At 37.9% G+C, this 24,481-nt stretch overlaps 1 protein-coding gene across 8 annotated transcripts in view; it reads left to right on the top strand.

The window, feature by feature from the left end:
- TCF4 (transcription factor 4) overlaps positions 1 to 24,481 on the top strand; it is a 314,022-nt gene that overhangs the window by 182,175 nt on the left and 107,366 nt on the right. For 5 of the 8 annotated variants that reach the window (XM_065406724.1, XM_065406726.1, XM_065406728.1 and 2 more), the window contains exons 6-7: positions 14,272 to 14,401; positions 14,849 to 14,898. The exons of 2 other annotated variants lie outside the window; for them this stretch is intronic. In XM_065406724.1, coding sequence (XP_065262796.1) covers positions 14,272 to 14,401; positions 14,849 to 14,898 — 180 coding nt within the window. Of the gene's footprint in view, positions 1 to 14,271; positions 14,414 to 14,848; positions 14,899 to 24,481 lie in introns of all 8 variants that reach the window. One more of the 8 variants, XM_065406729.1, reaches the window with a different exon arrangement.

Below are 24,481 nucleotides of genomic sequence, written 5' to 3'. Positions count from 1 at the left end.
CACAGGCAGGAGATTTTTGTTCTTGCCTTTTAGGGCACAGGGATTTGCAGCCCTGTAGAGCAAGCCCAGCTTTATTAAATGCCCAGCCGCATTGCCACAAAACAACACAGTCACACGGTCTTTAGCTGCTTTGAAGCCAAGGGCTTGTCTTTCTGATTTCGAAATGTAAGTGCGGTTGGGCATTTTTTTCCAGAAGAGCCCAGTCTCGTCAGCATTAAAAATTTGTTCCGGAAGATAGCCCTTTTCTTCTATGATTTTCTTTAATTGTTCGGGGTAGGCTTTTGCTGCCTCTTCATTGGCAGATGCAGCTTCACCAGTAGTCTGCACGTTTTTGAGGTTGAAGCGGTTCCTAAAACTGTTAAGCCAACCTTGGCTGGCTTTGAATTCCTTCTCATCAGAAGGCTGTCCCTCTTTGGCAGGAGGTTTGAACAGCGCGTAGAGGCTAAAAGCCTCTTCTCACAATGTATTGCCATCGATAGGCACACGTTTACGATTCATGTCTTCCAGCCATAAGTTTAATGCCTTTTCAGTCTTCAGTAAAGTCTTATCTCACACCTGCCTCGTCACCTTAGCAGTTATTGGAGCACTTGATGCCACGGCTTGACGAATTTCTCTCTCTCGAATCTTGATGGCACAGATGCTAGATTTGTTGCGGCCATATTTACGCGCCACGTTGGAGACCGACATACCGTCTCTCAATAAGTCCAACACAGTCGGTTTTTCCTCCAGCGTTGGAAAAGATCGCTGTTTCTTCGGTTGAGCACCAGATGAAGTAGTTGGCTTGCGTTTAGGGGCCATGTTGTACGAAAAATACATATTTTTAAACACTAGAATCACTCTCAGCGTGGCGAGATGCTCACACTATGAGAGGCACGTGGGAACTGAGACCGACTGAGGGAACAGCAGATTCACATCTCTCATCTCACGCTCACTCCGGAGCATACGCTCATTGGGTGGAATCACCCGCACTATTTATAGGTATCTTGTTGTTTTTCTTTTTTTTGCTGAGCGCGTATAGTTGAATTCTCATAAGTTAAATGCGCGTATGATGTGACTCGCCTGTGCTCTCCTACAGATGAAAAGTTCTATGAAAATGCAAAGCATTATTGTTATTTTTTCATGTATGAGGGTGATTAAGAACATAAGAACGGCCATACTGGGTCTTCGGACAGTGGCCAATGCCAGGTGCCCAGAGGGAATGAACAGATCAGGTAATCATCAAGTGATCCATGCCCTATTGCCCATTTCCAGCTTCTGGCAAACAGAGGCTAGGGACACCATCCTTGCCCATCCTGGCTAATAGCCATTGATGGACCTATCCTCCATGAACTTGTCTAGTTGTTTTTTGAACCCTGTTATAGTCTTGGCCTTCACAACATCCTCTGACAGGGAGTTCCACAGATTGACTGTGTGTTGTGTGAAAAAATGCTTCCTTTTGTTTGTTTGAAACCTGCTGCCTATTAATTTCATTTGGTGACCGCTAGTTCTTGGGGTTTGGTGATTGGGCCCACTATATTTGTAAAAAGCCAACACATGCCAACAGTCCCCACAGTTCCCACAGTTCTAAGTAAAGAGAAATGCTGCAGTATCCCAGTTACTACTGCCTGATCCTTGGCATAAATACTGTCTTTTTAATGGTGGCCACCATATATGTAATGCATTTATATATCAAGATAGAGACTTTGGGGCGGGTAGGAGAGGAAGTTGTCATTTATCATAAAGGTTTGATGGAGTGAAACATGTACACTAATTTGTTCTCAGTTTGTTGAATTCATTCTTTCCTATTTTACATGGGAAGCGTCTGGCACAGATGAAGAAGCCACCTGGTGATCTTGATGCACCCAGGCAATAAAACTTCACCTCTTTCTCTCTCCTTAGGATTGGAATCTACACCTGCTGGCTGTGTGATGCAGTCAGCCTGCAGAATGTACTGCAAAGGGAGAGATGGAAACAAAATCTTTATTCTTAAGCTTTTAATTGAAAGCACATGCACATTTTTAATTCAGAAGTTTTCCCGCAGTGCTAAACTAACTAAAAGACCACTGACAAGAAGGCTAGGTATAACTGTGTGGTGTGTCATGCTCTATTTTGGCTTCCAGGACCATACCACCTCTATATTTTTACCCATCTCAGCTTAAAAAAAAAAAAAAAGGATGCTGTTTTTTTCACATTGCTCACATCAGCTGAATTTGCTGATATATGTTGTGGGGATGAGTATAATTTTTTATCCTGTCTGAAAACTCAAAGTGTCATAAACTTTACAGGTGTTGGGGTGTACTTAAAATGAAGATTGCTCTGGATTTTCTTTGACATTAGTTTTGTGTTACAATAATATGTACAGTTGTTACAGCTGTATTTCCATGTGAATGGCCTTTGGACTGCATTTATTAGATTTTGACCGTATAAAAATATTGAAATTAGGAGAGAGGAATTTAAATGCAGTTAAATGGATACTTTCCACTTTTAAAAAAAATCTCTGAATGAATTAATATGTCAATAAAATACATATTTATATTTGATTGAGTAACCCGATTCTGTAAAATACAAAATAAACATAAGTTTATAACAATGAAGACAGTGAACACCAATACATTTTTAAGTAGTATTGAAATGCCAATCAGTTTAGTTTGATAATTTTTAAGGGTCCTTTGCCAAAAAACCAAAAACCAAACCATAGCAAAGCATAGCAATGTATTTGCAAGAGTTGAATTTCATTTGCAGACATGCATTCAAACAGCAGAAAAAGACACTGTTTATCCCATCCTGGGTAAATAATCTTTAGTTTTCATCTGACTCTAAAGAATATAATCATCTTTTCCCCACCTCCTGTTACCATACGAATGTCTTTCATGTTAGGCAGTTTTGTAAAGTAGTAAGCATCGGTTGTATCCACGGACATGCATACTGTCTTCCTCCAGGGGAAAAGAAAAGTTATTGAGTTCTGTCCATGCAGACTCTGGTGCAGCAATCCCAACAGATCTCTTCTATGTGGAAGAGGTTAACATCCTCTGAGGAGGAAAAGAATGCAGTCCTTTAACATACTTGCAGGAGAAGGATCAAGTGGGCCATATGTGGCTTGCTGAGTCAAACCACATGGTGCTTTTTTGGACGGGCTTCCTTGGAGTTGCAGAGAGAGGAGCATGCAACATGTACTCTGCTTCCAACCCCTTTCACAATTTAAACTTCCTTTTTGGTTCAAGTACCGCTCCTTATGTCCTCTCCCATTAATACAAATATATGGTTCAAGTTCCACTTCTTTGCTCCTCCCACTTTTTTTAGGTAACTATATGAATTTTAACTCGATAGTGTCTTTTTGAAAATATGTCTGACAGACAGATCTGTTCACATTTTTCATATGCCTGAGTATCTGACATGCTAGATTGTGGAAAGATTTTTAAATTGCTTTTAGTCTCTGGATAACATTATTTTACACACAGTTGCTTGCTTCTGGATAAGAAAGGGATAAGTATTGCTTATCTTTGGGTATGTCTACACTGCAGTGTAAGCCCAGTGTTTGAACTCAGGCTTAAGCCTGCCCCTCCTTCCGTCTACACTCAAATCGCACTAACCCGAGGCTCAGACCCAGGGTCCCAGGGCCCCACAGGCATGGAGAGTCTGAGCCTGCTTCAAGCTGGGACCCAGGGTGCAAGTCCTATTGCTTTTGCAGTTTAGACATAGCCCCACTGAACTTGTGTTCTGGGAGTTCGCCAAAAGTATTCCACAATCCTATGGGCCAACTTTCTTTGTGCTCTGAACAGTCAAGTTTGGTGGATACTCAAGTTTTTCCACACCGCACCATGAACAAAGGGCTAGAGCGGCCACATGTTGAAAGGGCTCTAGGAAGTCTGAGATAGGGATGATTGGACTTGGGCCTGCATAAGGCAGTGTAGACGCGGAAGCCTCAGGTTGGGATCCAGGGTTCAACAATTCCTAATCGGGGGTTACAAATAAGTGAAGACATTCAAGCCCTAGGTTAACAAACCCAGGGTCTGCTAACTGGAGTTCTAGCAACCCTAGCCTTACATTGCAGTGTAGACAGTGTAGTATCTTTGAGACCAACAAACAGTAATGAGTTAACAAAAACATTCTTCTAAGCAATTAAATTATTTAGCTGTTTTTGATTCATTTGTTAGTTGTTTTAAAGACAGGAAGTTTTTTTGGTCTTTTGGATGTTTTTAATGTAATTTTTCTTTGGGTAAAAATATTGCTAACTCTTAATTTCAGAAAAACACTCTTTTTGAATTTGAACTTGCATAAGCCTTTTCTGTGTTCTCATATTCAAAGGGAAAAATAGTTATATTATTAAAAATGGGAATTCAGCCACTAAACACCTTTTAAAGACTGAAGCATGTCAGGATATTTTACCTCGTCTGAAACAACTCGACCCACTATTCTTGTAGTAAGCTCTTTATAGTTAAATGTTTACACAGGGAAGAGTGATGTTAATTTTCTTGTTAGGTTAACAGGTGTTTTAAAATTTGCTCTATTTTAGGTTTTGAAATAATTTGCCAAAGAGGAACATTTTAAGGCAAGTAGTGATTAGAACATACTTATTGAATTATACACGAAAGGGCTCACTTGAACTGGAAAAGTAGTATAGACTGACTAGGGAATTGTTGCCTGCAATTCTTGTGTATTTTACTCTGGGAAAACAATGCAAAAAAGCTCTTTTCATTGCACAGTACGAATTTCTGCACTTCATTAACCCTCATTCTTCCCCTCCTATCATCCCCAATAAGTGACCACATTGCTGATAAGTACCAGATGGATATAGGATTTGAGAAACTTTGGAAAAAAGTGGATGGAATTGGGTATTGCGAACAATGATGTTACACTGTAATATATTCTTTAAAAGAATGTGAAAAGCGGTAAAACAGGAGGATACATGAGCCTATTCGTAACCATCGGGCAGTTCTAATTTACATGCCAACACGCATGAGTTTTATTTGACTATTACTCCACTATATATTAAGTGGTAGTTACCTTGGTAACACTTACATCATATGCCAGTGCTCTGATATAGTGCATGTTTAAAATACAGAAACACTTAATATAACTGAGCTTTTGTATGTTTTGCTGTACTGTATTGGGGGGAGGCAGAGAAAGTGTCTGTAAGCAGACATATTTTTTTCTACATTTTGTTGCTTATCATATACATTGTGCAGGGACACAGAAATAGGCAGATTTTCTCTTAATGTTTAATTTGCATTGTTGCATAGAAGAGGTCAATGAGTGGATGTTTTATTTACACAAGGGAGAAGTTGTAGAGCAATTGAATTGTGTGATGATGTGGCAGTTCTCCGTTCTAGCATCACTGAGTTGCTTTGTAAGAAATACTGCAGACAGTGTTTAATTATATGCAGCTGAGCAGCAATCCACATCAGATCCAATATTGACTATTGACCAAATTCTGCCCTAATTTACCCCTCTTGTAGCGCACCTATACATCAGTGGATTTACACAGGTGTAAACTGAGGGTAAAAGTTGGCTCTATATTGCCTATCCTGCCCTGGAAAAGGATTCTGCCATTACCTCTCAGATAATATTCACATTGATTTGGTTTAGGTTGGTGTATAAACTGCATCACTTTGGTCTAAGTTTGCGACACTTTCTTGACTATAATATCTTATTAGATTGGTTACGCGGCACAACTGTGCAACTAAGATGAATGGGTACTATCAACTTTGGTGGCACAAAACTGCACCTCTCTTGATTGGCAAACTGAATGGAGTTCATCCTGGATGGGATTCCCTGAGTAATGGACTTTGTGTAGAACTCTAAGATCTAGATTCCCCAGCCTCCCTGCAGACCCTTTACAACACTCTTATGTTTTTTTAAAAATGTCTTTGTCAGTCTGGATTGTTTACATATAGATTAAAGTTTTTGACAGTAGAAAGATTAGGCTCAAATTCCACTTTGTGAATGAAAACTGTATTCTGAAAAGTTAAAAATGAAGTGGAGAACATTACAGTCCTTGTTAGACCTATGTTAGTAAACTATCAGAAAGGTGGCGAATTTTCTTGAAATCTAGAGGGTGAAGGAGGATGGGTGGAATCATTAGTGGTTGGAGAAAGGAATGTGTCTAATATGTGGAATCAGCTGTCTCATAGACTCATAGACTTTAAGGTCAGAAGAGACCAATATGGTCATCTAGTCTGACCTCCCGCATGATGCAGGCCACAAAAGCTGACCCACCCACACAGAATCCTCCAGCCTGCGACCCCTGCCCTATGCTGCGGAGGAAGGCGAAAAACCTCCAGGGCCTCTGCCAATCTACCCTGGAGGAAAATTCCTTCCCGACCCCAAATATGGCGATCAGTAGAACCCCGAGCATACATTGGATGTTGGATAGGGAAGTGGGTGAAGATGTGAATATTGTGGATGCTTGATTTACCAGCCTCTACAAAATTCTGGAAGCTGGACATGGTATCTGATAATATGCAATGTTAGTTAACATATTTTTTTTAGTCTTCAAAGTGGACTCAGTAGGTAGTTGTTTCTCATTCTGACTATAGTAAATTCAGCAATTTCAACCCCAAGCATTTAAAAAGTCATGAGTCACTCCCTCCCTCCCCCCAAAATCACAAGATTGGGTTAAAAATCATGAGATTTTAAAGATGATAACTTTGGAGGAGGTTTATTTTCTTCTCCTTTCTGAACCTTTAGGTAACATTTGGGTCACATTTTCCACATTTTCTCCACAACTGTGAAAGCTGAGATTCTCACAATGCTGGGACTTGGGGCTTTAAGAAAAATACCAGATACTGTGAGACTCATAAGGGAGTGAGCTACACTGTAAATGAGAACGCTGTGGATCAATACTACAAACAAATGATTAGCATTTAGTGATCACCAAACAGCAGTGTATGAATCTATCTGACCCTTCATGCCTAAAGTTGAAGGAAGCGGTAGGGAAGAAGTGAATGAAGATACAGAAGAAATGAATACAGATAATTCTTCTGAAGTAAAAAGTAAACTTTGTCAAGAGTTGCTAAGTACAAAAAATTAAAAAGAATTTGTGCACATGCTTACCTAAAAAGTGTAGAAAAAATAGATTATTTTGGTTAAAAGTGCCAAATGAAAATTCATCTATTGAAGTAGAAGCGAAGAACATTGAGTTTGCTGATTCTGCAAGTGAGATGTTTTATTCCATCATCAGCATCTCCATCATAAAAACATAGAAGCTGCGACATAATTTAAAACCCTATTCCTGACTGTCCATCAGTGGTTCAACATCAGATTCATTGAAGAGAAGTGTTTTGTTTGTCTTTGATGCCCAAAAAATGAAAATGATCAATCTATGGTTATTCCATAAAAACAAATGAGAGGCAGATAATTGATCTCTGAAAGTTGCTAAGTAATACAAGTGAAGAAATAATGGGGGCAGAGAATAATTATAAAAAAAGAACTCAGAGAATCAAAGCTAAGGACATTAACGCACGGGGGTTGGTTGAACATGAGAAATTACCTTGTAATAGCTACAAGCATTCTTACAAAGATATAGGTCAACATTTGAAAAGAAAGCCACAGAATGTTGTGTAAAGGTTGGTAAAGATATCGTCTAACCATGGAGAAAAAACAATGGCAAAGAGTTCTTTGCCATTTACTCTGACAGAGGAAAGAAAAGGAAAAGATTATGTGCTTCTCAGGTGCAGTCACCCAAACTTCTGACTCGGTGTTCAAGAAACAATACAAACCTCTTGGAGAAAAGTTAAAGCACTTGATGGAAGTTCAGAATTCTTCCTCAAACACTTTTTAGGGTCATGGTTTGTTGTATGAATAAGGAGAATTGATGGCTCAGCTTCACAAATACATTTGGTGGAACTCAAGAAATTGTCTCTATATTTGCATATTCAGCTACCGTGAATAGGCTGAAATTTACACTAAGCATGAGGACTTTAGATAAAAACATAGTGTGCATATTTTACACAACAGAGGGCTCTACAAAGAGGTGCTAAACTTCTGAAAAGTCATTGAAGGAGCTTTTGAAGGGACTTGGCAGATTATGGGCAGATGACACTGTTGTCACAGTCTCAGTGGAAGTCTGGTTTAATAATATAATTAACAACAAAGAACTGAAACCACAGACGGAGATAACTGAGAAACAATTCAGAGAATGTATGGAACGTCTTTATTACTTAGTCAATGTGATTTTACCAAATAAAAAGTTCATAAACTTAGCCCAGAACAGGAAGAAGAGGCTGAGGCCTGAATGATAGAATGGAATTCTGGGTTCTTCTCCAGCATTTAAAATGTAAGATTCAGATTTCTATCCCATATCTATGTATGAGAAAGTGATTATGCTGCAGTTTGTTGTCTCAAAATGGTAGAACATTGTGGAAATAAAATCACAAAAGACAAGACAGTTAAAGATCAACACTCCTATTTAACCATCTCAGCATTAATTAAGTGTGGTTTTGGCACATTCAGGTTGACTAGGTTGCAAGTTTGTAATAGACAAAATCCCAGATTCTCAAAGGTATTTAGGCCTCACTGCAATTAGCCAAACTGATTTAGGAGCCTAAATATCTAAAGGGACTTAGGCACATAAGAGCCAAATCCCATTGACTGAAAATGTGGGGTGGGAGGGTTCTGAAAAATGTAAATTTTTCATGTTAAGGAGAATCACACACACCTCTCTCCTTGCTTTTTTTCTGAAAAAAAGTCATAATTACACATAATCTACTGCTCCATGATGTATAAGCACTCTACAACAGTTAGATTGTTCTCGCTCCATACATGTGTGCATAGTAGTGTATTTGGGGGTGCATCCACAAGGAGCTGAGCCTTCCTCCTTCATGAATCAAATCACCTGGAAAAGAGTAGGGAGGAAGTGTAGCTATGATCTTGTGCTCCTCGTCCTCACTGTGCAATACTGCAGGTAGCACTTCAAAACTTGCAAATTGAGTTCATAGTGTACAGTAAGAATGTGACAAAGGGCAAAACATGGTGAAAAATACCGACTTTCATTTCCTCATCCTAAAGGCTAGGCAGATCCATCAATCTTCCTTTCACAAAAAAGAATGTGGAAAGAATCCTGAAAAATAATTTTACTGTGTTCTTTCTACATGAAGACGGTGGTTTCCTCTAATTCTTATGTTTATTATCAAATTATCTTGTTATTGGTTTAAGTTGATACATGATATGCAAGAGTTATAATAAAGGTATAGTCGTGTGTGTGTGTGTGTATAATATAATCATACACATATATATTTATGATTGTGTGTGTGTGCGCACATACTAATAATAGTTCAGCATTTTATGTCCTCAGCCTTCAGGCTTGTTTATCTGTACAAAGTCAATTTGCCACAGAAAAGGTCAGTGTTCCTCTTGCTGCCTTGCATCATGTGGATTGAGACCACAACACTGTTCTACCTAAGGAGTGGCAAGCCAGAAGCTGTTGGAAGAGGAGGTCACATATTATTGGGTTAGGTTACGCATCCGAAGAAGTGGGTTGTAGCCCACGAAAGCTTATGCTCTAATAAATTTGTTAGTCTCTAAGGTGCCACAAGTACTCCTGTTATTTCTGGAGATCTACAGGAATTGCTGGAGAAAGTCCTATGGACTCAGAGTTCCATTGCAGCTAAACACTGCTCTGAACTCCTCTTCCCTACCCTTCCCAGTTGCAATAATACTTTTCACAAAGGCTGCCTGGCTGCAGTGATAGGTCCTTATGCGTTGTGTGGAAATACCTGTCGTGCTGCAATTGTAAAATGCACTTGATCTCTAAATTATGCTTCTTCACCTGAAGAGCATAACACGTTGAGTTCCTATCCCGATCTCCACCACTGGCCTGGCCACAGGATCCTCGGTGCCACATGGCAGCACTATCACATAAGTGGTGTGGAGATTCTTACGCAACTACATGACAAGAAAGAATACTATAGTGCAGTCACCTTTCCCCTCCATGCAGTCCCTCCTGACATTTATTTGAACCTTTAGACCCTTTTGCCTCCTGTGCTGGGGAACATATGGCCCCCAGTCACTCTACATCACGTAGGTTTGTGATTGTAGAATAGAATTGCAGCTGTGCAAGCACTAGAATACTCCAACATGGATTCAACTCTCAAGAATTTGGCAATAGTTCAGAAAAGGAGCTTAATCTGGTTTCATCTAAAACTGGTTTTCTTTGTTCTAAAACATCCCCCATGATCTCGTCGTGTTTGATATCTGATCACAGTGTAATGGGGAATGACGAAAAACAGAATACATGGGAAGTCCAGTAAAGTGCCTTTTTGCAGATATTTTCCCCTAACCTGTGGTGGGGTGATGGTGGGGGAACACCCCCTCCCGACCCCAACTCCCAGATTACAACATTCAAGGTCATTTTCCTTGCATCTGAATTAATTATATATTCATAAAAGGCTGCACTCATCCTATTCTAATCTCACTCGTATCTGTAATTAAGGGTAAATATAATAGTTTCAGAAATCTACTTCCCACCCATTAGATTTTTAAAAAATGATTAAAGTGAAACAATTATTTGGTTGCAAAAAATCATTTTGGTTTGAAACACAAAGTTTCAGCTGTATGATGGAAGCAGTCCAATTTTTTTAAACTACCACTCAGGTATTAATCAGTTTTGATCAATACAATTTTTTTCTTTTTAAAAAACTCAATTTGTGGTTTCATTTTCTGGATTAAGTGAAGGTTCCCTGGCTAAAATTAAAAGAAGACAGGGCTGAGGGTATGTTAGAAACACAGACCGAGTTCCAGGTAACAAACAAACAAACAAAAAATCCAAATTGACAAAACTGCTGGATGTCTGAATCTGGTAATGGATCTTGCTGTGTTGAGATTGCTTTTCTTCTGTAATTTTTTTTTAACTCAAACTTTGAAATCTGACTGGAAAATTCAGTGTTACATTCTTTGTTTTTGATAATACAATGTACACTACAAACTATGCAGTTCTGAAGGGCGGCAGGGGTGCGGGGGAGGGATTTGCACAGAGTATGCTAAATTGCAAGAATATGTCTGTAAGATTTATACAGTTTAGCTCAAAGATATGCAGCATCTTGTTTCCTGTGTTTCCTGGGTAGTATGCTGGTGGGACGCAAAGATAACATCAGAACATTAGCTTGCACTAAATGGAAAACATGCAACCATTTTAACCCTGTCTAAAGTCAGGAGAGGAGTTTGACAGATGTAACACTTAACTTGCAAGTCCATCATTTCTTAATGGCAAATATGAATTTTGAATGCCTAATAATTCGTACAATTATGGGCAAATATGGACAAAGAGCCTTAAATGGTATGTAATCTGTGGCTTCATGGTTTGTAAATGTTTTCTCGTTCTTTTTGTTGCAGGCCATTAATAATGTGACATGTAGGCTGAACAATAATAAATGCCCATTGTTCTATTTACCTGCATTTCAGAATAAATACATATATATTTTTATCTTATTTTTCCACAGTGGAGTGTTTAGGGAGGCGTCCTTAACTGCACAAAAATGCATGTTTGTGTTGCTTTGAAGAATGACTTTGTTGTCCCAGTGAAAAACAAAGGTTTTAAAAAAAGAAGAAATTAGTCTATGTGACGATGATGAAAGTTCATTAAGAGACAGCAATGCTTTTTCAGGAAAGACTGATCTTTATTATAGATAAGAAGCTGCTTAGAACATCCTACTTTACATGAAAATTATTGATGGTAAAATATGTAGTAGTAATTGTGACCATGCTGTACATGCAAAGGTAATGCACATTCATATACCAACAATATACACATTGACTCCTTGAATGAACAAACCCTACAAGCAACTGAGGCGGTATCATAATGTTGGAAGTCCTTTCTTGCAGTCTTCCTGAAACTTTTGTGTATTTCTGTTCACACGTGTCCAGAGTACTAGAATGCTGCTTTATATATAATCCACATATTATTATCTACCTTTGTAGATTTATGTCATCAAGCGTTTGGTCCCAAGGAATTATTAATCATTATAAAAAGACGACTAGTGGCAAAGAGAAGTAACCAATAGCTAAACAAAAAAAAATCATGGGATGCTTTTAAGATTCTTATCACTGCTTATTTCCAATATAGTTGTCTTAAGTTTTCTGTCTGTAGATATCTCACAACCTTTCCAGGTCTTTTAATGAAGAAAACAAAACATATAATGTGTGCAAATTATTTTAGATTAACAAAGATTCATTTTATTTGTACAAAAATTCAAACTCCATTTTTATGTATATTCTTTTAAAAAAAATCCAATTACATCAAGTAGGATGTATGTAGAAAGCTCTAAGGCCGGTTGTGAGTTAAATCTTTCAGACCACTAGACACATGGATAATCCATGTACAGATTAGCTGGTCTGACTTTATGTGAAAAATGTATGTATGATAAAAAATACATGGTTGAGTAGGATTTTTCTGGCTAGCGGTCTTTCATTCCAGAATGAATTATTCAGTAAAAGACATTCAATAAAATTATGTTTGTTTCAATAGTATACTCAGAATGAGTTGATAACTTTTTCATTCAGTTTTGTATGTGTTTCTTTGCCATTATTCGATTCACTTGCAAACATTTTTGTCAGTGCAGGTGTGTATTAAAAAGAGGATAGTCACCACAGGTGTATATTAAATAATTGCTAAATGTAAAGATATTAGCCACAAGAAAGTTGAGACTAACATTCTCACATTTTAAAAACCTGTGTAAATTACATCCTTTTGGAATTTCTATAAAGCCAAATGCTAGACAGCACATTATGTAAAAAGCCCTAAAATAGAATCAATCAAGGATTACTTGTTGATAACCCACTAGTTATTTACACATTGCTCATCTGGAATAAAAGTAAGATAGTTTTATAGAATCAAAAGTTATCTTTGGATGTTTCTAGAAGTATAGTTAGCGAATAAGAATGTTTTAATTTCTGATTTTCCAGTTCATGGGTCATATTTGACCAACTGCTTTCATTAGAAGACATGCCACTTTGTTGAGCTATTTAGGAATCAAAAAGACTGTCTTAATTTAAAACAAGGAGCCTTTGTTTTAGTTGGTGACTGCCTTGTGAAATTTTTCAGTTCTCAGCGGGTTAACCAGGGAACAGGGGCAGAGTCATAATTGGCCTATTTAGAGTATTTTGCATGTGAATAGTGTGTTAGTGAAGCATTACTAAGTCTGTTGTGAGTGACATGGTGATTAGAATTTAGATTAGGGAAAACACATTCTGTACTTTATCAAGTACAGTAATTAGTTCAGTCAGTAAAAGTTGATTACAAGTAACGATAAAGTTAGATTTTTGGTACTTAATTTTAAAATTTCTTTATTAAATGGTAAATTTGTTCTTAATATAAATGGTAGTATCTACACCTGTTTTATTGCATATCAGAATAATTAAAAGAACAATGTGTTCAATGCAGAGTATAATCAGGGGATTTATATATTATGGGTAAGTTTCAATGTAGTTTATAGCAAATAGAATCTTACTCTTAGAAAATTGTTCTTCTTTCATACTCTCTTACAGACTAAAATTTGTCTTTTATTGTGGTCAGATACTGTTTCCTGCTATTTCATAGAAACTAGAGTCCTTTCTTGACTGAGTAAATCTTGCATTTGTGGATGTGCATCTTGTTAGTTATAATACAAACATAAACTAGATATACTTAAAGTCCTTCGCTGCTGCTGCTGCTACTGCTCTCCAATAGCCTTAGATATTTTGGGGTTATTTTTTCCCAATAACTTGCTAAATTAGCCAGGTTATTTTTAGCAATGTGTAATTTTATTTTTACATCTTAATCAAATATTGTGTACTTGGCGTGTATATTTTGTATGGTATCTGCTTTGTATATTTCATGCACAGACAGAAAGTCTTTGCTATATGCAGATAGTCAATGTAGCTATTTTAATACACACTGAACCATAATATTAGCAACAGGATAAAGGTTTTTTTGTTACCAAAAATATGTTTACAGACACATTTTGTCTGCTGTGAAGAAAATGAATTGTACTCAAATATATTTCCTCAATGTAGCTTCAAAAGTTTGTGCTAAACGATGATCGTATTTGCATAAAAAGGCGTAAGTCTACTTCAAATGTAAGTAATTCTAGGGTTGTTTTTTTTTTTTTTAAAGAATTTACTCTATAAAGCATCCGTAGCAAAGGGAAAGACCCTAAACTGGAAATGTTTAGTATTGTGTACTTTTAAATCTTGGAGGCTCTTAAATAGTATTTCAGTTTGCTTCATGCAGGTTTCTTTACATTGTTATTTTAAGCAATAAGAAATGGCTAATGGCCGGGAAAGTTAGATTTCACAATATCTATTTTTAAAATCTTTTAGCAAAGTCTCCTTGGAGGTGACATGGATATTGGCAACCCAGGAGCTCTCTCACCCACCAAACCTGGCTCTCAGTACTATCAGTATTCTAGCAATAACCCCCGAAGGAGGCCTCTTCACAGTACTTCTATGGGTGAGTTACTTTGTCTTGCTTTTTTTCCCCCATTAAAAAATAATTATTGAAGTTTCATTTTATTTAACAACATTTTATAGTAAAAGCAATAATCTAACTGAAAACGACAGAGCATGCTTGTACTTCCAGCTGGCAATACAAACAGGATTTTTTTAATGTTAGCTGATTCTTTGCTTTCCCTTGGTTGCACACAAAAGGGTCCTTTTTAAAACAAAACCATCTAAGGAGGGAACAAATTATCTAACACTCCAAATCTACACATTCACTCTTTCCCGGCAACTTACCATCAAACTTCCTGATCTCAGTAAGTAGCAATGGTGTCCATTTTATTTTACCAAAATGCTAAAAGTCTAGACTAAAGCTGTAAGAAGCATAATCAGGTAGCTTGTTGTTCAGCAAATTTCAAAGAAAACATGTCTTACAATGGCATTTTATCTTTTTTTTCAGAAGTACAAACAAAGAAAGTTCGAAAAGTTCCTCCAGGTTTACCATCATCAGTAAGTACTGCTTGTCTGCCAAGCTTGTTTGTGTTTTCTTTTGCTTCGTTTGATCAAAAGTGGTTATAAATGAATCCAGTTCCAAGCTCATAGAGAATTTATCAATAAAGACTATAGACAAGGTAAGGATAGTCTAAAAATCTTGTCACTTAACCAAACTTTGAAGTGATTAATTACACGATGAGGACAAATGTGTCTTGGTCATGTTGATTTTCAGCAGGGGAAACTCCAAAGAGAGCTCTGGAAAGATGCCTGAAGTTTGGGTAGTTACCTGTACATGGCTCTGGATAGAATGAGCATTAGTTTCACGTGTTGGTTAACTTCTTTGTCAGTATTATGATGATTTATGGATTTGCATTTTAAAAGAGATTTGTGGAAAGGATTTATGAGAAATTTACATGGGTCTCAGCCCAGAATACAGGGCGAACATCTTTATTTTCTACTGAGGTACCTGAATTAGAGTTATAAAAGTAACTGCATCAGTAGCTGTCTGCATGTGTGATACCAGGTGTCAACCAGTGGAATCCAGCTGTTGCCAAAGGCGTTATGGGTTATTTAATAAATAAAGATATAGTCAACAATTACTCAGATACCCACTCTCCCCGTGCACCAAATATGATATATACTTGTAATGAATATCCTTGATTAATTTTTTTTGTGGGAATATGGATACTATCTCAGCTAAACAGATTTTTTTCAATGCTTACCTTGAAATCTATATCACAGGCAATTAAAAGCTGAAAAGTCTCTTCAGCTGTATATAATCATTTCTTATGTGATCCAAATAACTTTTCATTTGATTTTTCTCATCTGCCAATATTTGATAGATTCTTCTTTTTCTTCTTCTTTTATTTTTACTGAAAAAAGCTTAACAAATGTATATTACATCTTTTAAAAATATTTATCTCAGTGTAATGTACTGTAAATTTATAATAGCCTTAATAGAGACGAGAAAGTATTACAATAAGTATAGCTTCTAAGTTTTAGTATGGCTAAGAATGATATTTTTCTCTGCACCTTCCCATTAGTTTTGTTTGTGCTGCACTATTATATATGTGGATACAGCATTACATCTGTGCTAAAAATATATTGGATAGATTTTCAAATCAATAGCTGTAAACAAAAAAATCTTATTCTGAAAAACGGACAACTTTTTTCACATCATAACCATATTTCCATTATCTATAAATGTGAGTATTAGGAAGTGTTAAGTGATAATCAATCTAGCCGAATATATGAACAAATTAACATGTTAATCTGAGATGGATTTTTTGTTTTTATTGTAAATCCAATTAAAATTGAAGTTTACAAACTAACGTGTTTTAAAGAGGCTCATTTACTCCTGTGAATGTGAGAAACTGTAGTCTCATTACTACTCATCGTAGAAATAATAAAATTGAAATCTGAAAGGGAAAGACTATGAATATCACCATTTAAATATGAGAGGTGAGGTGGCTGAGGTAATATCTTTCATTGGACCCACTTCTGTTGGTGAAAGAGACAAGCTTAGAAGAGCTCTGTGTAAATCTGAAAGCTTGTCTCTCTCACCAACAGAAGTGGGTCCAATAAAAGATATTACCTCACCCACCATGTCTCTCCAATATCCTGGCACCAACATGGCTACAATTGGAACAGTTAATTTAAAATGTTCCAATTATTGTGTTGTTTGTGATATTGGACATATATGAATATGTATCATTTTATTGTTGAAATATGGAAATTGTGAAAACAAAATTTGCTAGTAATAGACATTTTTTACTAAAAAGTCACTATACCTATTTTTAAAGTTTACTTAGCTATGTATTTTTACTGGCCCTTTACAGAAATATATCCCCCCCCCCAAAGGTTTTTATGAGTGTTTTTATGCTTGAAGTTAGCCGTGGATTTAATTTAGATGAAACTTTAGCTTTTAATAGCTTATATGACAACCTCAAATGATATATTCCTCACAGCTGTTTACATTTAGAAGCAAGCCAGTACGTAAAATGGATAATATTAAATACAGTAGAATGTATCTTTGAATGTTCTGGAATGGCAGAATAGCTTTGTGCTGTAAAAGCCACATACTTGCCGTAAGGCACAAATGCTTAAAGATGCAGTGCTGTATTTTCTATCTTATATTTAAAATTAACAATTAGCTTTTTCCAGGATTCAGAATTTTGCATATTTCTTTCTGATACACAATACATTTGTGTGCTATAATGTCTGTTTTCTACTTGCTTAATCATTGTCATACAAAAATTTTCCGTAATTTCTTATGAATTAAAAATATTTCCCTGTAGACAGCTGACCACTTCAGGACAATTACAGATACTGCTGTATTCTTGTCATAAGGAGAGAGTTTTATTATGATGTTGTTTGCAGTCTAGTCTCACTGTGGAGATAAGGTTGGTAGGTGTTTCTATTAGAAACCTCTACAGTCAGGGGCTTAAAACTCTGCAGTGAAAGTTTGCTTGGGGCAGATTCTGAACTCACAAGAACCAGAAGCATTTGACTTTTTTGCACAATGGTATCAAACCTCTTCCTCCTTTAAACATTTTTTTAAAAATTCTATTTTACATTATTGAAATACTTAACCTTTTAAACACTGGTTGTTGTTGATTTTTTTTTTAAATAATATTTCTAGGCCAAATAATTCTTAAGGTGGACTATACCCCTTAAGTTTGTGAAATTTGAAATGGTGTTTTACTAGGTGTACAGTAAACAAAACAAAACCCGCAACCCCTCCTTCCCCCACTCCTTTCCCCCCCAAATACTTTAATTGTACAAAGTGTTACCTAATCAGAATATGTGATAAATTAAATCTAAATATTCAGTGACAAGAATATAACAAAGATTCTTAGAGATGCATAACATAAGTGTGTTTGTATAAATATAACTTTGGCTTTGTGCTATACATTAATATATATCGTGAGAAATCATTTGCAAACTTTATAGATTTAATCCGAGCCATTGTCATCTCTAAAAGAATAATGCATCTTTTAAAAGGATCAGAGTATATGTATGTGATACACCTTGCAACATTAGCTTAGACGGGACTATTATGTTGGATAAACAATATGCAATTGTAAATTGAGTAAATAGATTACATTGCATTTAGCTGATAGGATGAAAATATTATTGTCTTTCTATTAAAATACTTGTATTCAGTTGGTCTCAGTTTTATTTATACGATGGGTTGCAAAGGATTTTGGGGAGCAGTTTCAGCTGGTTGAATATATAAATGCTCTTATACAAAATTTCTGCGATCGGTTGTAACAAATACGTTGTCTCTTGCTTTTACTGAAAATGATGGTGGATTTTGAAAGCAAAGGCAATTAAACTGTAAAAATAATCAAAGTTCAAATAATATTAGGTTCTGAGTTAAACACAAAGTCAGGAAGTTCAGAGTTAAGGCTGAAATGTCATCTTTAAAAATTCACCCTATTGTGACAAGGTGCATTCCAAACAGTGCATGATCTGCCTTGTCTTTATTCAGAAACACTGCAGTGGCTGTGGGGGAAAGAAAACATAAGTCTGGCTGCCATAGCAAGCCCCAGTCTGGCAGAATGAATGAATGAATGACACTTTTCATCTTATGATCTCAAAGCACTTTATCAGCACTGTGTAGCGGAGCCCTTATTCCCATTGGGGGCTGTACATACGTTTTGTTGCAAGAAGAGGACAAACTTGTAACTTGGGGTGGAATAACATTTTTGAACCCTAAAAAAACCAGATTTAAATAAGTATACAAGTCCCAGAATGTTGTTTCATACCAACACACTCTATACTTACCGAATATTATGTTACCTAATCAATCTTCCAAGGTAAATCGGTATGCTATTTCACATAGCATGTACAAAATATCTTTCCCTGACACGTTCATGTTGCCCTTTGTAAAGAATATCTCCTGTTTTCATGGTTTCAGGAATTCATGGCAACTTCAAGTTTCAAGTCTGGATTTGTTTTCCACATCGTCAATTTGACCTAGCTTTCAGAGCATCGTATTGGCAGTTAGGAGATCTAGATTCTGTTCCTCACTCTGCTTGGCTTGTGGTGTTAATTTGAGCATGTCACAACCTCTTTGTGCCTCAGTTCCCCATATGTAAATAGGGTGACAGTACTTCCTTTGACTATCTAGATCAGGGGTCGGCAACCTTTCAGAAGTGGTGTGCCGAGTCTTCATTTATTCACTCTAATTTAAGGTTTTGCGTGCCAGTAATATATTTTAACGTTTTTAGAAGGTCTCTTTCTGTAAGTCCATAATATATAACTAAACTGTTGTTGTATGTAAAGTAAATAAGGTTTTTAAAATGTTTAAGAAGCTTCATTTAAAATTAAATTAAAATGCAGAGCCCCCTGAACCAGTGGCCAGGACCCGGGTAGTGTGAGTGCCACTGAAAATCAGCTCAGACGGCACGCGTGCCATAGGTTGCCTACCCCGATCTAGATTATAATCTCTTGGGGCAAGGAGTGTCTCTTACTATGTGCTTGTACAATGCCTAGCATAAAGGGACCCAGATCTCTGGGTGTGTAGGTCGTATCATAATAAAAATAATTACAGTATTTACCTTTGTAAAGTGCTTTGCAAACCTTTGATGAAATCTGCTATAGAAGTTTATTAGCCAGCACATTCCAGTCCAAAATATTCCTGATTCTTCTGTATTTTTATCTCCTTATCTTCAGTTTCCTTCCTCTGTAACCTGAAGCTTTTATCCATTTTAATGGCAGTTTAATCACATCTGACCTTTTACTAATAGATGTACCTAGTGCTCATGAAGTATATCTGATATTGCTTACTCCTCTTATCTTGACCACTGGAAAATTGAGAGCAAAACACAATGAGCCATACTGTTCCCTCCATCTCCATGAGTGAAGAGGATGAAATCTGGCATATGCCTTCATAGGTAGGATGGACACAAAAGTGAGGAATGGTTTCTTTTCTTACTCTATGCCTCCTACCCTGAGGGTCCAGGAGGGGAAGATGTAGGGCTGGCTACACTAGCCTTTCACCACCTAGAGAGTCCCCTAGTCCTCAAATTGCCAGCTCATCCAACTTTGATCTTCTTTTGCACACACTGAGAGCCACAACTTTGCCCATGGAGTCTGGGAGTGAAAAGTTCAATTGTTAATTCACCTCCTTGAGATGCAGTTGTGCAACAAGAGCTGTTTGTCTGAAATGAGTATTTTATTATGCTTATTAATTTATTTTATAATACGTACAGTGTAGAGCACTTCCAGTGTCTTCTGTGCTATTGAAAGGAAGATACATTCTCTGCCTCAGTGAATTTATGATCTAAACTGGACACAGACAAAATAGTTATGGCACATAATACACCAGATGAAAGTTCAGTCTCTTAGCCCTGTGGGCATGTTGGGGAAAATCATTCTTGAAAGTCTTTGTGAAAGAAATGTGCTTTAAAAGGGGATGTGAATGGAGCATGGTCATATGGAAGAAGGGAAACAATGGCATTCCAAGCTTCGGATGTGGAATGAAAGAAGATGTGAAAATGAGACTAGAAGGAAAGAGAGAGCAGTTAGAAGGGATATTTGGGAGGAGCCTACTGGATGAGTAGTATGCAGAAATAAAGAACAAAGATATATGCAGTGTGGTTAATTGAGTAAGGCCTTAAGGCTCAGGTTAGAGTTTAAGGTTTAAGCAGATCTGAGGTTTCATAAGTTTAAGTGACATCCACCACAATGACTTTGTACCCGAGAACTAAAAGTCTATGCAGGTCTTAATTGCCCAAACCTACTAGCTATTGCAACAGCTGCTAGGAACAGAGTAAAAAAGTTGAGGATAACTATAAAAGGACAGAGAAGTCATCTCTTGGTAGGGGGTTTAGGATGCAAGTAGCCTATGCACGTGGCGTAGTGTTTCACTTGGTTTGATTGTGAACTGAGTGGGTGAGATATTTTAAATAAGCCTATTGGGATGGATAGTCAGGAGTGCAACCTACCTTAATTTCAGTCCTGCAGAAATGTGAGGGGTGATTGGGACTGAAGAGGGAGAAGCTCAGAAGAAGAGAAATCATGGCATTCCCTCCAGTCACTCACATGCTCTAGTGAGGCTCTTTGCTCCTGAGAATGAAACCAGGTCAACATTTCAAACAATGGCTGCTTGTAAGTTTTCCAAGTCTTAAGTTATCTTTCTCTGTAATAAAGCTTTCCAGTAGCATGAACAAGCCTACTTGATATCTTTAGTAATCTGATTTTCTCTGTTCTGTGTGGTGTGATTTTAGTCTTGTAAATCATGTTATTAAATGCAGTAATTATTGTATAATTCAATAGTTCTCAACTGTCTCCATGCTGGGATCCCCTTTTCGTCACCAGAACTGTGATGTTTGGGGGATCACCCAGGCCAGTGAGGGCTTCTATCACCACTTGCCCTGTAACCGAGGGGAGCCTAAATGCTGTGCTGCTATGGCTCAGATCCCTGACACTAGTACTCAGCCCACAATCACAGGGTCTTACCCTGGCTTCTGCCAGCCTAATTATGCCTTGAAAGGCAACATCAACAGCCCTTCCAGTTCCGCGTCTCCTGGCTGGAGCCTGGGCTTTAGGATCTTGTAGGGTGGGAGATCTGAGCCCGGATGTCTACACAGAAATGAAAGAGCCCCGCAGCTCGAGCCCTGTGAACTGAAGTCGGCTGGCATGGGCCAGCCGCGGTTTTTTCTTTGCTTGTAGACACAGCCTATATTAGATATCATCCGCTTTCTAATACAAGTTACCTGTTGCCTTTGCACATTTCCTCAACATATCCCCTAAGTGAATGGGGGATCCAGTGTTTCACAGACAGCCTCCTACCTAGAGGTTGGCCCTCAGTTTCTGGTTGCCTTTCACTTCAAATCCCTTCCATTTTAAAAGGGTTCGCAGTTTGTTTTTTCTTCAGTCATTATAGATATTCAAAGTGGGGAAATCCCTAATTGTCTCACTGTCTTCCCATTAACTCTAATGGCCCATCAGTTGTCTCTTCCTGGGTTGTACCAAGCTAGGTGCTTGGAGCTAGTCTCATCTGGTTGGGGAGGCAGCCCCTGACTGACCACCACCCTGCTGTAAGGTGAAGGTGAAACTGCACCACCGATTATGAGCACCGATTATGTATCAGTTTTCTCTCTATATCCAAATACATAAAGTCATAACCACAGTCTATAGTCATTTCATCATGGCCATCAAGTTCAGAACATTACAAGCGTTCATAAAAGACCTTACTCAATATACTTTTATAATACAATAATGCAGTATGCAATTAGTTGCTTTGACTACTCATTTTTGGGGTTTAAACCTGCTGAGTTCTCCCCTTGGAGTGTCTGGACCTTGACTGTCACAAGAACCATCCCAGGATCCTTTGGCCATCTGGCTAGCGCTTCCTTCTCACTTAGCAACATAGGAAGAGCAGAGAGGTTGCAACCAGTTGATACCTATTTTTGACCTCCCTAGGAGGAGATGCAATCCCCCAGGTTGAGAAATCTATGTTCTATGCTGTCCCTGGACAGAAGCGTTCAGAGTAAGCTAATGTTGATCAGTGGAGCATTCAGCAAAGGCAGAATCACTTTCAGCAAGGAAAATCCTGCAGTCTTTTCTGAGTTCTAACAAGTTATTTAAAACTTTGCCTCATGCAAGCCAACAAATTTCATTATGGAACAGGAGCTGCTGATGTTGAGTGCCCTTTTCTTCCAATAAGATAGCAAAGAGGTTTTAATAGAGTTCGCAACTTTAACATTCTCATTAGGTACCTCCACTGGCATTGTCTTTGCCACCAAAGCTTCTTGGTCCAATTGGAGTGCAATTCTAGTCACAAAGCCACTGTGTTTTGCTGTCATAGCTTGGGCTCCATCAATGAAAATACCAGTAAAGCAAAGCAAAGCCAATCCAGATGCGAAAACTGATTTTTAAAAGCTTCAGATTATTTTTTTCCTGTCATGTTAACTTGGCATTTCCTGTCAGTGATAGAATCTCTTGTATGGCCCACTCATCCCAGACAAATATTAAAAATAGGGCAGAAGAAGACACATCTATGATGTCATCCAGTTGTATTGAGATGTATTGACTTCTCTGTTCCTGAACACCTGTAACTGTGTAATGAATTCATCAGCTGACTGCATCTTTGGCAAAGGAATCTGCTTTCACTTCTCTGTAGATCAGTCAAGCAGATCCCAATATCCGAAATGCAGGGTGCGTTTAGTGTTTCCCTAATTATTTGAGGGATACCAGTAGTGTGATGCTTGAAGAGCTTTCATTTATGGAACTGCCACTTAATAAAAGTTTTCTAATTTTGTATACCCATAAATTTTCAGATTAAAAATTCAGTGGGTTTCTTTAGTAAAGATGGATATTTGGTCTCCAAATGAGTCAATGGGCCTTCCTTTAAATGTCTGTAAGCATGCACCAGAATCTTTTGCTAGCTACTGCAACAAATGCTTTGAAGTACTAGGGTAGCTGTCTTGGTCAGAGTCCATCAGAGAGGGAAGTCAGCCTGCAATCCATAGAAGAGGGAAGATAAGGAGGATGGCTGCAGTAGCACTGCTGCCTGGCTCCATGGAAGGAGCAGCCACTATAATCCAGGTAACTTCCCCTTGAGGGGCAAACTGGACACCCAAAAAAGTCAGCTGGTTTCAGCAGAGCTGGGCCAATATGTTGGGTGCCTGGCTGCAATAAAACTGCAAAATGAAAAAATTCCAAATGCCATGTTTGCAGGAGCATAGAGTCCACATTCGCTGAGATGAATGGGACCAGTTCGTACCTCTTAAATTTATTCTTGCAGACTCTTGGCAGATTCAGTCAGGCATCACTGCATAGACTGATTCTTGGTTCATGTTTTCAAGGGTATTTTCATCACCATAAGGACTTTTTTTTTAAATTAAAGTTTTAAAAGTAGAGAAAAAGAGAGGAGGGGTTGTAGTCTGCCAGGTGGTCATGACAACTGGGTCAGCACCCCATTGTGCTAAACACTGCACAACACATGGTAAGAGACACTCCTTGCCCTGAAGAGTTTATGCCAAAACAAATATATGGAGATATACCTATCTTATAGAACTGGAAGGGACCTTGAATCCAGACCCCTGCCTTCACTAGCAGGACCAAGTACTGATTTTGCCCCAGAACCCTAAGTGGCCCCCTCAAGGGATTGAACTCACAATGCTGGGTTTAGCAGGCCAGTGCTCAAACCACTGAGCTATCCCTCGCTCCCCCTGGAGTAGGGGAAAAGAAATATTAGCTCACTTCTATTGATGGAGAAAAAAGGCATAGAGAAATTAGGTGACTTGCCCAAAATCTGTGGTAGAGCCAGGAGTTGAAACCAGATTTCTTGCATTCCACTCTTAACCACAAGACCATCCCTCCTCTTTATTCATCATATTTAAGGGTGTCCCTATTCGTAGTGGAGGCATATTTCTTACATGATGTTGAGTATGCTTACACGCATAACAGCTTTGACCTCATTATCTGCGCAGACGAGTGTATGACTCAGTCCCAGAGCCCTGGTAAACCTCTATTTTATTCCAAAGCTAAGATAATGAAAATGCTACTGTGATGCCACCTGGAGTTTCTCTAAAGCTTAGGTCTGGTTGTGTGGGTTTCCTATGGGAAGGACATGTTAATGGAT

Source organism: Emys orbicularis, chromosome 6, assembly GCF_028017835.1.
Source record: "Emys orbicularis isolate rEmyOrb1 chromosome 6, rEmyOrb1.hap1, whole genome shotgun sequence".
NCBI lineage: Eukaryota > Metazoa > Chordata > Testudines > Emydidae > Emys > Emys orbicularis.
Note: the sequence above shows the minus strand (reverse complement) of the source record. Positions and strands in the feature narration are given on the sequence as shown.